Source organism: Bison bison, unplaced genomic scaffold, assembly GCF_000754665.1.
Source record: "Bison bison bison isolate TAMUID 2011002044 unplaced genomic scaffold, Bison_UMD1.0 scf7180017864349, whole genome shotgun sequence".
In the NCBI taxonomy this organism is placed as follows: domain Eukaryota; kingdom Metazoa; phylum Chordata; class Mammalia; order Artiodactyla; family Bovidae; genus Bison; species Bison bison.
Window position 1 is genome coordinate 4,430,989 of NW_011494921.1, and position 15,521 is coordinate 4,446,509.

At 42.0% G+C, this 15,521-nt stretch overlaps 1 protein-coding gene across 1 annotated transcript in view; it reads right to left on the reverse strand.

Annotated features, from left to right (window-relative positions):
• Nucleotides 1–15,521, reverse strand: part of MALT1 (MALT1 paracaspase) — a 51,533-nt gene that overhangs the window by 7,097 nt on the left and 28,915 nt on the right. The window contains exons 10-13 of the mRNA XM_010854829.1: nt 12,592–12,795; nt 3,997–4,174; nt 3,292–3,366; nt 2,478–2,605 (exon numbers count right to left, since the gene is read on the reverse strand). Coding sequence (XP_010853131.1) covers nt 2,478–2,605; nt 3,292–3,366; nt 3,997–4,174; nt 12,592–12,795 — 585 coding nt within the window. The remainder of the gene's footprint in view (nt 1–2,477; nt 2,606–3,291; nt 3,367–3,996; nt 4,175–12,591; nt 12,796–15,521) is intronic.

Below are 15,521 nucleotides of genomic sequence, written 5' to 3' on the forward strand. Positions count from 1 at the left end.
AAGTTGGCTTAAAGCTCAACATTCAGAAAATGAAGATCATGGCATCTGGTCCCATCACTTCATGGGAAATAGATGGGGAAACACTGGAAACAGTGACAGACCTTATTTTCTTGGGCTCCAAAATCACTACAGATGGTAATTGCAGCCATGAAATTAAAAAGATGCTTGCTCCTTGGAAGAAGTTATGACCAACCTAGATAGCATATTAAAAAGCAGAGATGTTACTTTGCCAACAGAGGTCCATCTAGTCAAGGGTATGGTTTTTCTAGTAGTCATGTATGCATGTGAGAGTTGGACTTTAAAGAAAGCTGAGCACTGAAGAATTGATGCTTTTGAACTGTGGTGTTGGAGAAGTCTCTTGAGAATCCCTTGGACTGCAAGGAGATCCAACCAGTCCATCCTAAAGGAGATCAGTCCTTAGTGTTCATTGGAAGGACTGATGTTGAAGCTGAAACTCCAATACTTTGGCCACCTGATGTGAAGAACTGACTAATTTGAAAAGACCGATGCTGGAAAAGATTGACGGCGGGAGGAGAAGGGGATGGCAGAGGATGAGATAGTTGGATGGCATCATTGACTCCATGGACATGAGTTTCAGTAAACTGTGGGAGTTGGTGATGGACAGGGAGGCCTGGCGTGCTGCAGTCTATGGGGTCGCAAAGAGTGGGACATGACTGAGTGACTGAACTGAACTGAACCCCATGAAAGGGGGAGCAAGGAAAGAGATAGAGGGAACATATAATTGGATATAGGTTACTGTCAAAGTCTGAGATTCATGCTGGACATCCGACTCATAATAAAAACCGTCAGAAGTATGTTCCAAGGGACTTAGTAAAAAGTACATCACTAATTGAATAAATATTTTTTTCTAGCAGATTGTGGAGTTTTATAGAGCAAGATGGCATCAGGTACCTTAAATGCCATATTGCCAGAACTACATAGGAAAGAATTTATCTTGCAGTTTCAAGCAATTTAATAATGCTGTTTCAAGTACAAACCCCAAAATCTGGGGTCACAGATTGACAGCAGGAACCTTATAACAGCAACCAATTTATTTCCTCTTTTGTTTCACTGGCATATAACTGAAACCGGAAAGGTGGTTTTTCTCCTCAACTGTTCGGCCTATGATCTTTGAAAACTTAAAAGTATTCAGAATAAATTATCCTGAAGAGTTCAAAGTTCAAATGTATAATAACATATAAATAAAAATATAATCCAGAAGTTCAAATATACTGGGATGCCATTTATTGACAGAACAACAGGTGGGTGAACTGGTGCTTTTTATTAAGTTTTAAGATAGTGATAGATTAAAATTAGAATAAAACATTTTAGAGTCTTGGGAGCAGATCTCACTTTGAAAATAACTGACACTCCAAAGGCTTTTTTCTTAGGCACCGGAACTTTGTCTTCAAATGAGAACTTTAAATAGAAGCCCACACAATATGTAAAACAGATAAAAGCAGAACTTCTTTGGTTGAAGAAGGAGGGTCAGGGCCCTGGCTGTCTACATTAAAGGGGAAAGTAGTGAAGTCAAATGATCCAGCTAAGGATGTACACTGATAAAAACATGAAAATAAATGAATGTGACTAATGAGCGGGTCGTGAAACATTCAGATGCCATCTCTGGAACATCCATGAAGCTCCATTTTCTAGGGAGCCAGTTTCCAAAAGAACTGCCTTCTTTTTAATATGACTTACGAGCTTCCCTGGTGGCTCAGATGGTAAAGAGTCTGCCTGCAATGCAGGAGACCTGGGCTCGATTCCTGGGTCAGGAACATCCCCTGGAAAAGGGGATGGCAACCCACTCCAGTATTCTTTCCTGGAGAATTCCACGGACAGAGAAGCCTGGAGGGCTACAGCCCATGGGGTGGCAAAGAGTCGGACACGGCTGAGCGACTAATGGTGTTAAAAAGAGACGCGTCCATCTACGGGGTAACAGGTGCTTCTCAGGGAGCGACATGAGCACAGCACCGCCAGGCGGCAACAGAGAGCAGCAGGGACGGCAGACGTGTGAGGGGCAGACCGCCAGGGTCCCGTCCTTCAAGCAGGGTTTCAAACTCCCAAATTCGTCAAACAAAAAAAAAAGAACCCAGCCTTTTCCCACAGGGCCTCGAAATTTCTATAGTTTCATCTGTTTGACCCTGAAAGAAAATACTCATTGGACAACTTTTTTTCTCTTTTTTCCAAATAAGCAGACTGGGTGGCATCAGGCACTAAGTATTGAAAGAAGGTAAAGAGTTTTGAGGATTAAGCTTCATTTATTTCACAATCGTGTCTGGGCTCAGCCTTGCAGGTCAAAGTAATGCTACACTAATGCATACAGCTAAGCCAATGAGGAAAGAAGCAGTCGTATGAACGTTATATAAACTATTTCATTGTTCTATGAAATAGATACTAATTCCAAACCCATGTAATGACTGTAGGATTAAAATACTCAAGAGAACCATAAGTAGCTTTCTCTTTAGTTTTTATTTTACCTTCTGCAACTTCATCCAGTAACACAGTAATTTTCTTTTCTTCTAATAACCTATCCTTTAAAAACTTCATGAAGATTCCATTTGCCAACCCAGAATGCTGTATTTCAAAAGCTTCTGCTCCTTGACACCTGCAAAGAAAGACATTTAAAAAAAAAGCAAACACTTGCCCCACTAGGCTCCTATAAAAACTAATGAGTCTCATGTAATACCCTGCCTCTCACAGGGCATCTTAATTAAAGAATTGACCTTTAAGCAAGAATTAAGTGCTTTGGGACTTAGAAAAAAGATGCCAAGCTCTAAAGTGCTGAGGTCAATTATTTAAAATTTTGTATTAAGAATATCGAGGCAAATTTATGCCTAGATGGCTATGGATATTTCTAGGCTTCTAATCTACAATCAAAAAGAAGTCATTGGGCTTCCTTGATGGCTCAGTGGTAAACAATTCACTTGCCAAGGCAGGAGACACGGGTTTGATCCTTGACCTGGGAGGATCCCGCACGCTGCAGACCAACTAAGCGTGTGCGCCGCAAGTTCTGAGCCTACGCTCTCGAGCCGGAGCCGCAAGTCCTGAGCCTGTGCCCCAGAGCCCGTGCTCTGCAGCGAGAAGGCTCCACTGTGGGAAGCCCACGCAGCGCAATTAGAGAGTGGCCCCCACTTGCCACAACTAGGGAAAAACTTGAGCAACATCGAAGAGCCAGGACAGTAAAACACACACACACACACACACACACACACACACACACACACAGAAACCCCGCTGTATTAAAAAAAAAGTCATCAAAGAATGACGGAATCGCCAACACTGAAGTCTCACGTGGCATATCCAAAGACAATGTTGGCAGTGACTCTCAGGGCGTCCAGGATTGGGATGGTGTCATCATAGTCATTTCTATTTAAAAGGCAGAAGATGAAAAGGACAGATACAAATACAAAAGTTAAAATGGCATTCTTAAAAGAGCACAAATAATACAGTGAAAAAATATACTATTCTGTACCACATAAAGGAACTCTGAACCTATCACTTTCAACCAGCTATGTATTTACCAAATGTAATCCAGGACTCCCCAACAACTGAGACAGCAGAGAATCACCCTTTTTTCTTGTTAGCTTTTAAAACTGGAGTTGCACTTGAACTCGGGCACTGGATTTTGATTGGTAAAAGCTGAGCAAGCCAAAAGATGCTAAAGGCCCCCACTCTTTTGAGTTTTGAGTCTGTTAATTCCTGGAGGAATAGCTGCAGGGATTGTAGAAGATGTTCTAAAGGCAGTCTGAAGGGCTATATGAGTTAGTACCCATGCCCTTTTGCTCACCACTTCTATTCTACAGCAGGCAGGAAAAAGTTGAAAACACACAGAGAAAATCTATTTTCTAGTTTTCTTCTTAATCAGTCCCACTCTACAATCTAAAATTCAGCAACGCTAAGTGTTCGAAGGCTTCCTGGGTTTGCCATGAGATTTAGCTTGTCGAGGCTGATGTTTAACTGCCATCAACAAGCCTCCGCGTGGAGACTGGAGTCTACCTTTTTCTGCACATGTCCAGCAGGAACACGTTGAGTCCCGTTTCCTTTTCTTGCATCAGTTTCAGTATATTCTGTACACACAGACAGTTTTCAGACCTATACGGATTTGGAGCATCCACAGGGACCATAAAGCTGTTCCCGAAGTTCTCATATCCATGTCCTGCGTAATACAACAGCCCTGAAGAGCAAGAAAGGAGAAACTGCAATCTGAGCAGGCAGCAGTCTTTAAAACAAAACCACGACTTACTTTCTTGACATGAATGCATACTTATTTAAGAGAGATGCAACTATGAACACATTCAAGTGTTAACTGAATTTGCCTTGAAAATTATCTTGGCAACAGTCTTCATTTAAGTACTGAATTTTAAACCAACATCAGGATGCTATCCTGTGCAACTAGAGAAGCAAGTCAGAAAGAGAAATACCAGATGATATCACTTGTATGTGGAATCTAAAATGTGACATAAATGATCCTACCTATGAAACAGAAACACGGACGCAGAGACTAGACTGGTGGTTGCCAAGGGGCTGGGCTGTGTGTGAGGGGCTGGACTGGGAGTTTTCGATTAACAGATACAAACTGGTATATACGGGATGGAAAAACAACAAGGTCTACTGCCAGCACAGAGAACTGTATTCAGTGACCTGTGATAAACCATATGGAAAAGAACATGAAAAAGAAAGCACACGCGCACACATATATACGTATAACTGAGTCACTTTGCTGTACAGCAGTGATTACCATACGATAATTCAACCAGTACCTTATATGTAAGAAATTTTAAAAAGATGCTCCTCTGAAGTGTATTTTAATTCATGAAAACGGCACATCTATAACCAACAGTATAACGCGGAATGCAATTTCACCTCAGGATGTTTAAAAACAAACAAGGCTGAGGACTCCTGTGGCTCATCTGTGGTCTCTGAAAGCAGGGCTTCTCCAGGCAGGGCAGTCTCTCCTTCATCTGTGTGTTCCTGGCACACAGCAGGAGTTCAGTGAGTGTTTAACCGATGAAGGAATAAACACAGTTCAGGGGAACAGCCACTGCCATGCCAGGTTTAAGAGATTCCACAGCATTTCCTTATAATATTAGGGGGTTAGAAAAATACCCATGTATCTTTTTCTAGGCAGGGAAGGGAAATCTCATTTCGTGGATTGCTATTTTTTTGTTGCTGCTGCTGCTGCTAAGTCGCTTCAGTTGTGTTCAACTCTGTGCGACCCCATAGGCGGCAGCCCACCAGGCTCCCCCGTCCTTGGGATTCTCCAGGCAAGAACACTGGAGTGGGTTGCCATTTCCTTCTCCAATGCATGAAAGAGAAAAGTGAAAGTGAAATCACTCAGTCGTGTCCAACTCTTAGCGACCCCATGGACTGCAGCCCACCAGGCTCCTCCACCCATGGGATTTTCCAGGCAAGAGTACTGGAGTGGGGTGCCATTGTTATGCAGGTATAAATATCATTTACTTTCTATAGTCTGAATTAATCTAAAATCTGTGTTAGTTTTAGTGTTCACAGATGAGTTATTATTTCTTTACTGAGAAATGGTACTATAAAAAATCACACCAAACAACTCTAAACACCTTCTTGAAAAGAAGTTGGTTTTTGTTCTTAAAAAAAAACTCAGTGTGGGCTTCCTTATAAAAACGTTTGACATTCCTATTTGCTAGGAATACTTGTGAACATAGTCCCCTAGGCCGGCACTCTGGTGCCCACTGATTCTTCTCCGTCAACAGTCTGAAGTGATGACTTCTTTATGTGTATTCTACAGTAAACAGTAAAAAGGCATTTAGAAGGAGAAAAAAAAAAAGCTAATTCAGCTGCAGCCCCCAACTCCCAGCAAGAACGTGGTTTTCAGCAGGAAAGAAAACTTGCTTCCTTGGTTCCACAGGGCAGGATCCAGGTTGTCAACTTTTCCTGAATTCCTACTTAAATAAGAAAAATGGTTCTTTCATATGTATCATTCTGGGTAAAAAAATGACAAAATGGACACACACTGGTTTGTTCATTGTGGGTGCTCATCATCATGTACGTGGCAGGGACGATGAAAAAGAAATGAACACAGAGCTCCTGGCCCTGAGGGTCTTGCAGCTCATTCAGGCACGCTCACGCTATCAGTCACACACAGAAAAGCCGGTGTGTAATTAAATAGCACACATCATGGGATTAGAGCAACGCTGTACGAGATACATAAAGTGCCGAGGGGAGCACCAGCATGAGGGGAAGCGACAACGGATGGTCCAGAGAGAAAGGGAACAGTCTGGAAAGGCAGGGAGGAAGGAAGGTGCCTTATAGGCAGCGGGCACAGAGACCAACAAGGCCTGGCCCTGGAATGACAGCTAACAGAAAGGAGACCAGCCTAGAAGGAATTAAATTATTGCTGTAAATCAAAGTGTTTAGAAAATCACGGTACACAGTGGGTTTAATTAGTGAATCAATGAAAATCAAGTAAGTGAAAAGATAACTCACAGAATGGGAGAACATGTCCGCATAGACAGATTAGTATTTGTGAGGACACATTATATATCTACAAGGACACTTTGTATCCAGAATGTATGAAGAACTCTTCAACAAGAAAAAGACAATTTTAAAACGTGCAACAGACTTGAATGAACATTTCTCCAAAGAGAACATACAAATGGCAAACAGGCACAGGAGGAGACGCTCGATATTAGCAACCATTAGGGAAAGGCAGAACAAAACGGTGTGACGCCCCTTCACACTCATCAGGAGGCTGTGACCACAAAGGCGAGAGCGAAGGCAGGCGAGGGTGAAGAGGGAGTAGGAACCTCGTTTGCTTCTGGCAGGAACATACGGTAGCGCAAGCCCTCTGCAATCAGGCGGTTCCTCAGCAAAACAGCATTCTGTGACCCAGAAATACCACGCCAAGGTAAATATCCAGGAGAACTGAAAACACGTGTCCACAAGAATGTGCACATGCAATGTGTTCACAGGGGCACTAGTTCTAATATCTAAATAGTGGAGAATGGTTAAATGTCCATTTGCTGATCAATGAATAAACGTTCTCTATCCACACAGTGGATGATTAATTAATCATAAAAGTAACGCTACAACACAGAGGAAGCTTGGATGCACTGTGCCAGAAGTGACTGAAGCCAGACCCAGAAGGACTGGCAGGGAGTGACTCCATTCCTAGCAGAGTCCTCGGGAGACAAACCCAGAGGCAGCGAGCGGTTTGCTGCTGTCGGAGTCTGGGGTCAGCAGGAATGAGGAGGGACAGCGAGTGGATACAGGGTCTGGGGGCCGATGACAACGTTCTGGAGTTAGCTGACTGAACGGCTTTGTGTGGACACTGAAAATCACTGAACTGGGACCTGCTGTGCATCGCGGAGCGGGGAGCTCAGTTCGGGGCTGTGCGGTGACCTGGAGCGGTGGGACCGCGGGGCTGGGGGGAGGTCGGGCAGGGAGGGGGTCTGTGTACACAGAGCCAATCATCACTGCACAGCAGAAACTAACGAAACGTGGGAAATAAACTACAGTTCAAGAAAAATGTTTATAAAATGAGGAAAAGACCCATGTACTTTAAAAGTGCAAGATTTACACTGTCCAGTATTCAAAATCTGACTCCACTCCCTGTCCGTCTCTTTCCTGCTTCCAGAGCAAGATACGCTTATTTGCAATCTCCATGGCCCTGCTCAAGTCACACTCTCTTCCCATCTACCCAAATCTTTGCCAAGGCTTGGGCTGATCTCAGGTTCAGACCCTGGGCAAGTTATCACCTGGTCTTCAGCTTCTGAACACATTTCAGTCCCACCCTGCTGGGAAATCCTACAGCAGCCTTGACACTTCAAATCACACACGGGCACTTTACAGTTCTATGTAGACACAGTTTCTTTGATAAAAGTAACTGTAATAAAGAAATTTTATATCTGCATGGCATTTTCATGATTTTCATAAACATGATCAGATTTTAACCTGTAACAATTTTTAAATGACCTACTTTATAGGTGAGAAAATAAAATTTTAAAACAAATAATATGCTTAAAATCATATAGCTGATAGGTATTTGCATTCCATACATAGCGTTTTCCCCGTCCCATTATATTAGGGGGCTTATAAATTTCCTCAGATGGTAAAGAATCTGCCTGCAAGGCAGGAGACCCAAGTTCGATCCCTGGGTTGAGAAGATGCCCTGCAGAAGGGAATGGCTACCCACTCCAGTATTCTTGCCTGGAGAATCCCGTGGCCAGAGGAGCCTGGCGGGCTCCCATTGTGTCATTTAACACATCTGGCTTCAGCAAGGCTTGACTTGGGAGCAAAAGCAACTTCAAGGGAGGGAGGGTTTAGCCTCCCTCATGCAGGAAAAGCTAGGTGTGGTCCAGTGTTTCAATGCTGTATGCCCAGGTCTGCCATCACTGAAAAGGCACTGACAACAAAATACCGTTTGATCACCACAGAGCAATTCATGACAAATGTAATAAGCATTTTGTATCAAAGTCTACACACAAATTATACTGCAGGAGGGTAAGCATTTTTATGTAAAATAACTAGGCCAAATCACTGTATTTTAAAAATTCCATCTCTAGTACTATTTGTACATTTAAACCACTCTTATTACTCAAGGATAGAAGGACAAAACGGATCTCTTTTAAAATGTCAAAGAATTCAATGGGGTTAGAAATAAAACCTTATAAAATAGATCTTTTAGGAATTTTATTTCTTGGGAATATGATTTCCAAGGTTACAGTCTGTCAGAAGGACTTATTTTTTGTCTACAGAGAACACAGTTGCTTAAATGGAAGGCTTTCCCGCTTGAGTGGCGCTGCCGTGCACTTGGCACAGGGCTTTTATTGGAACGTGAGCGTCGCCACCACCAGCGACCTGCAGAGTGGTTACTCGAACACATCAGGCACTGCTGGAAGCCCGAGCTTTACCTCAACAAGCTCACAGGCGTCCCACGACACGTGCCTCATAGTGAGGCAGCAGATGTCGTCGCTGCCGCCCTACAGATGCGGAAGCTGAGACACGGAGGCGTTCGACAGCTCACCCACTTTACAGACTAATAAGGGGCACTCCCAGAAGTGAGCTGCCAGCTGGATCAGCTGCTGCGCTAGGTTATGCTGTCTCCTTACAACCTTCTGCTGGCTTTTGAGGTAACGTTACTCTCAGAAAATAAAAAATGTCGGTGTACTGGTATTTCCATGATCTCACCATACCATCTCTTTAAAAACTCCTTTTTTTCCCCCGATGAAATCTTAGGCTTAACCTTAATACATAATAAGAGATAAAAGTCAATTTCTCTATTGAGGCCTGAAGTGGAATGTTATCCAAATCCCCTATTCGTGAAGGAAAATCTGAACTCAGCAAACTACGACAACAACGGCTACAGTATTTCAAGGCTTTAGCATGCCAGATATGTGGCTGGTTATTTTATCTTACTTGTCCTGTAACAACTGCATTAACTTGTCTATCCATTGTATACATCCTTTCTGGCTTAGGAAAGTGAAGTAACTTGGTCACAGACACATAGCGAGTGAGCAGAAAAGCCAGAGTGTTGAGTCCAGGGTTCGTGACTGTTGGGTCTGCTGCTTAACCCCTGAGCTACACTGACGCGAGTGGTTCCAGCGTGAGTGAGGCTTTGGCCTTATTCTAGCCAGGTTCCTTGAACCTTCTTTTCTATTGAAGCACAGCTCAGCTGCAGCAGGTGATGAATGTAGACAAGTGTTAGGTGGGGTGGACACTAAGCCAAGGACTTACTCCATCCTAGCTTATCTATATCGGAGAAGGCGATGGCACCCCACTCCAGTACTCTTGCCTAGAAAATCCCATGGATGGAGGAGCCTGGTAGGCTGCAGTCCATGGGGTCACTAAGAGTCAGACACGACTGAGCGACTTCACTTTCACTTTTCACTTTCATGCATTGGAGAAGGAAATGGCAACCCACTCCAGTGTTCTTGCCTGGAGAATCCCAGGGACGGGGGAGCCTGGTGGGCTGCCATCTATGGGGTTGCACAGAGTTGGACACAACTGAAGCGACTTAGCAGCAGCAGCAGCAGCTTATTTATATAACTGAAATCTTTATCTATTTATCCTTATTTATAGGTAACAAATAGGTCAGTTATTCCTGTTTCTAGTTTGTGTTTTTAGTGCTTATATATGTTTAAAAACTGAATTACATATTCTGTTCTGCTAATTTTTATTTCCTTCACAAACCCAAGGGCAGTATAATACAGAAGGGCATAAACTTCAGTGCCCATGCTTTCCACGCTGACACTGCTCTTCGGAAACTCCTGTGGCTCTAGCTCTGCCTCCCCTGCCCCCCAAAGTACTCCTGGTCCCCGGGGCTGCCAGCTGGACGTGAGGGCACAGCCCAGGGAACATGCCTATGCCCTCTGGCCTCTGCCACACTTACATTGAAAGCAGATGTGTCTGGTGTTTGGGATATTCACAATACTTCAAAATATTATGCAACCACCCTGTTAAGACATGAATCAGTCGTATTTAAACATTTTTCTAGCTTTTTAAAAAAATATATATTTATTTTTATTTGGCTGCACTGAATCTTTGTTGTGTTATGTGGGATCTAGTTCCCTGACTTGGGATCGAACCCGGGCCTCTTTACTCTATATTTCAAGTTGATGTTTTTATTTTGGGGCAAAGCTTCAGCATAAGATAAACTCTTCTTACTAGAACTTTTAATATTTCTGGTTCTCAAGTTTCCAGGGGCAATTAAAATTTAAGTTTTGATTTTATTTTTAAGTTTTGATTTAAAAAGCTAAAAAGAATTTAAAGCCAAGGTAATAATGCTAATAAGAAATTACAATAAATAATCAAATTCATAATTCTTCATATAATTCCTTAACTCTTAAAATACTTCACCAATCTCAAAACCCAAATTGGTAAATATTTTTTCCTTGCACCTCATTACCTCTGGGAAAGTTTTAGAAGCCTTTTCCTGTTTAAGCCATCTATGCACTTAACAACTGAGATAAATTATGTAATATAAAATTAATCAACTAACCACCTTATTAGAGACTAAAACTATAAATCAAGTACCACAGGGGCACATTTGTATTGTATATTCTATCATTTTCATAAGAAAAATGGATTCTCAGAGTCATTACTTTATATGCTCATGAATTAAGATTACATTGTTAAAACATCAGAATAATGTTGAAGTCCCAAATCTGAGATATTTACTTTGCTGATTCACTTGCGTAGCAATTGTAATCCTTGGTACTTAAGAAGAAACTCATTTAAAACTTACTGAGATTTTAAGATTTTCCCCCATCCTATATACAGTAATGTGCTAAATCTTGAAAGAAGTTAGTTTTTTCTTCCATTAAAAATTCTACTTTGAGTATCTTTGTTTCTTTGTTGTTAGGTGTCTAATGATGTCTATCTTCTTTGTGAATTGTACCTTTTATCATTAAAAATTATTCATCTTTGTTTAATTAAAAAAAAAACTTCTACTTTGAGAACCTTTAGCAATTCTATCAAGTTTGCCTCATCATATTAGTCTAATTAGAAGTAAAAAGGCTAAATAAAGGAATTATTGAAGTAAAGTAACTGGAAAGATATAGAAGCCAAATCAACTTGGTTTAGCGTGGCATCCTGACAGCAGGTCTGGAAATGTTACTTTCCTGGCAGCTGGATGTTATTATACAACATCAAAGGGAGCACAGCTCTGAGAAATGCAGCTGAGAGTGACAGCTGGCTTCCCATACTTGTGGCTATGCCCATTAAAAGAAAATCACCAAAGAAACGGCTTATTACTGACAGCATACTCTCTCTTTAAAGAATCTTTACCATAAATGTAGTGTTCTTAATATATTTAAATGAAAGAATGAGAAAAAACATTAAAAAAAATTTACTGTTAGTATTCTTGTGGAGGTCCATCTTTAACCTGGGCTTCCCGGGCGGCTCAGATGGTAAACAATCTGCCTGCAATGCTGCAGACCTGGGTTTGATCCCTGGGTCGGGAAGATCCTCTGGAGAAGGAAATGGCTACCCATTCCAGTACTCTTGACTGGAGAAGTTCATGGACAGAGGAGCCTGGAGGGCTATAGTCCATTTCGTCGCAAAGAGTCGGACACAACTGAGCAATTAACACTTTCATCTTTAACTGTATCTGGGTAGGACTTTAGTTTACTGATTGTTCTCATATGTCTCACTCATCAATATTTCCTTGTTAAATTTTAGTTCCCACTAAAAGGCCAGAAAATACCATGCAATAGTTAGAAAACAGAAGAAAACATGTGGAATGTACATTCGGGTACAACTTTTTATACTCCGCACACACACATGCATATTAGTATTTTACATATATGAATATACAATTTGCTATCTGGTCACTGAACTTTACTGTAGCTCTTGTAGTCAATGAAACAAAATCACGTAAGATAGGTTGAGAATTCTACTAAGAACAACACTGTTTTGAGACGTGAAAGTAAAGACATCAAGTTAATTAGTCACATGGAACTAAGGAATGAAGATCAAATCCATCTTCTATTACAAGAATAAAACTTTTCAACAGTCCATTTGCCATGCCTTTCTCTGCTTTTCAATTCTCAACCTAACTTGTACAACAAAAAGACAAGGGGATAATTACAAAAGCGAAGATGATAAGTATCTTACCATAGACTCCTTTGTCTAAAAGCAGTAAAAATTCATCCACGGCGTTACGCATCTCATATTCAGTAAGATCCAACAGTGAAACGACTTTGAAATCTAGCTGTCTTAACAAGTTGGTCAATTCATACACATCCACCAAAGGAGCTTTAAGCTTGGGATGCTCCCAATAATTCATATTTCCTATCAAAAGAGCAACCTTGTCCTTTGCTGTTAAAAAAAAAAAGAGGAGGAGGGGGAGACATTTAAAGGAGGATATAAAGTTTAAAAACAAAACGCAAAAAAAGAAGGCTTTACAGATAAGATTTCTTCATTTTATTTCATTTTAGAGCTAGGCTATCACTTTATGTAGTAGACCAATGCACTCTACTGAGGAATACAGAAACTGGTGAGTCAAACAACTGAAATTCAACTTAATTGATGCTTTGGAAAATCAGGCAAAGGATACTAACTGTACATGAAGCGGAACAGTAACTAACATTACAGTAATACTTTTACTGATTTATAACAGAAGGAAAGAATGCTCAGTATAGACTTTTAGAGCAAATTTAAATAAAGAATGTTTGGAATTGGGTTCCTATCAAATTAAGTTCTGTTCTACTGATAACAGAAGAGGCCAGAAACAAAACGGAAGAGGCCAGAAACAAAAGGAATACCGAAACGAGGGACGAGAAGAGTTCCCCTCAGAGCAGGTGAGGGGAAACCAAAGACAGAGAGCAGAGCTTAACAAACCCTGCATTCTCTATTTTCTGTGGCTGTACTGTCTCCTCTTAGCTTCTTTTTTAAAAAAAACCTCCCATTTGGGTGAGATGTGGCTGCCTCAGGGCGGTGTGAAGCATTTTTGTATGACTATCTTAGTAGTTCATTTTCTGACCTTAGTGAACTGCTGCTGCTAAGTCACTTCAGTCGTGTCCGACTCTGTGCAACCCCATAGACGGCAGCCCACCAGGCTCCCCGTCCCTGGGATTTTCCAGGCAAGAACACTGGAGTGGGTTGCCATTTCCTTCTCCAATGCATGAAAGTGGAAAATGAAAGTGAAGTCGCTCAGTTGGGTCCGACTCCTAGCGACCCCATGGACTACAGCCTACCAGGCTCCTCCATCCATGGGATTTTCCAGGCAAGAGTACTGGAGTGGGGTGCCACTGCCTTCTCCGTTAGTGAACTGAGGCTTTGCTAAAGACGTGGTCTCATAGAAAGAGCTTTTCTGTCGTAAGGGGCAAAAAGATCCACGTGTTGTGTGCTCAGTCATATCCGAATCTTTGCAACCCCATCACCTGCAGCCACACCAGACTCCTCTGTCCACGGGTTTCTCCAGGCAAGAATACTAGAGTGGGTTGCCATTTCCTCCTCTGGGTGATCTTCCTGACCCAGGGATCAAACCCACATCTCCTGCATCGGCAGGCAATTCTTTAACTACTGAATCACCTGGGAAGCCTAAAAAGATGCACACCTGTGCCTTTAAAAGTATCAGCTGGCTTTATTTGGTATACAGCTTGTCCAAAAGAGTTGTGGAAGGCTGAGCATAGTCTAGTGCTTAAGAGGTCTTCAGAACTGTACTCTTGCTAGTGGGGGTGGAGTTAAAAGTAGACTTGAGACTGTGCGTGATACGAGAAATCTGAGGTTTCTCTCGAGGGCTGGCAGCAGGGTGTGTCCAGCACACATTGGGGTCTAAATCTGTGATGGAAACAGCAGGAAGCAGTGGAGAAGGTGTAACAGGAGGGTGCGGCAGCCCCAGCCACACCCTCTTGAATCTCTGCAAGAAAATTAGAGATACCAAGGGGACATTTCATGCAAAGATGGGCTCGAAAAAGGACATAAATGGTATGGACCTAACAGAAGCAGAAGATATTAAGAAGAGGTGGCAAGAATACACAGAAGAACTGTACAAAAAAGATCTTCACGACCCAGATAATCACGATGGTGTGATCACTCACCTAGAGCCTGACATCCTGGAATGTGAAGTCAAGTGGGCCTTAGAAAGCATCACTATGAACAAAGCTAGTGGAGGTGATGGAATTCCAGTTGAGCTATTTCAAATTCTGAAAGATGATGCTGTGAAAGTGCTGCACTCAATATGCCAGCAAATTTGGAAAACTCAGCAGTGGCTACAGGACTGGAAAAGGTCAGTTTTCATTCCAGTCCAAAAGAAAGGCAATGCCAAAGAATGCTCAAACTACCGCACAATTGCACTCATCTCACACACTAGTAAAGTAATGCTCAAAATTCTCCAAGCCAGGCTTCAGAAATATGTGAATTGTGAACTTCCAGATGTTCAAGCTGGCTTTAGAAAAGGCAGAGGAACCAGAGATCAAATTGCCAACATCTGCTGGATCATCGAAAAAAGCAAGAGAGTTCCAGAAAAACATCTATTTCTGCTTTACTGACTATGCCAAAGCCTTTGACTGTGTGGATCACAACAAACTGTGGAAAATTCTGAAAGAGGTAGGAAACCAGACCACCTGACCTGCCTCTTGAGAAACCTGTATGCAGGTCAGGAAGCAACAGTTAGAATGGGACATGGAATAACAAACTGGTTCCAAATAGGAAAAGGAGTATGTCAAGGCTGTATATTGTCAGCCTGCTTATTTAACTTATATGCAGAGTACATCATGAGAAACCCTAGGCTGGATGAAGCACAAGCTGGAATCAAGACTGCCGAGAGAAATATCAATAACCTCAGATATGCAGATGACACCACCCTTATGGCAGAAAGTGAAGAGCAACTCAAAAGTCTCTTGATGAAAATGAAAGTGGAGAGTGAAAAAGTTGGCTTAAAGCTCAACATTCAGAAAATGAAGATCATGGCATCTGGTCCCATCACTTCATGGGAAATAGATGGGGAAACACTGGAAACAGTGACAGACCTTATTTCTGGGCTCAAATCACTACAGATGGTAATTGCAGCCATGAAATTAAAAGATGCTTGCTCCTGGAAA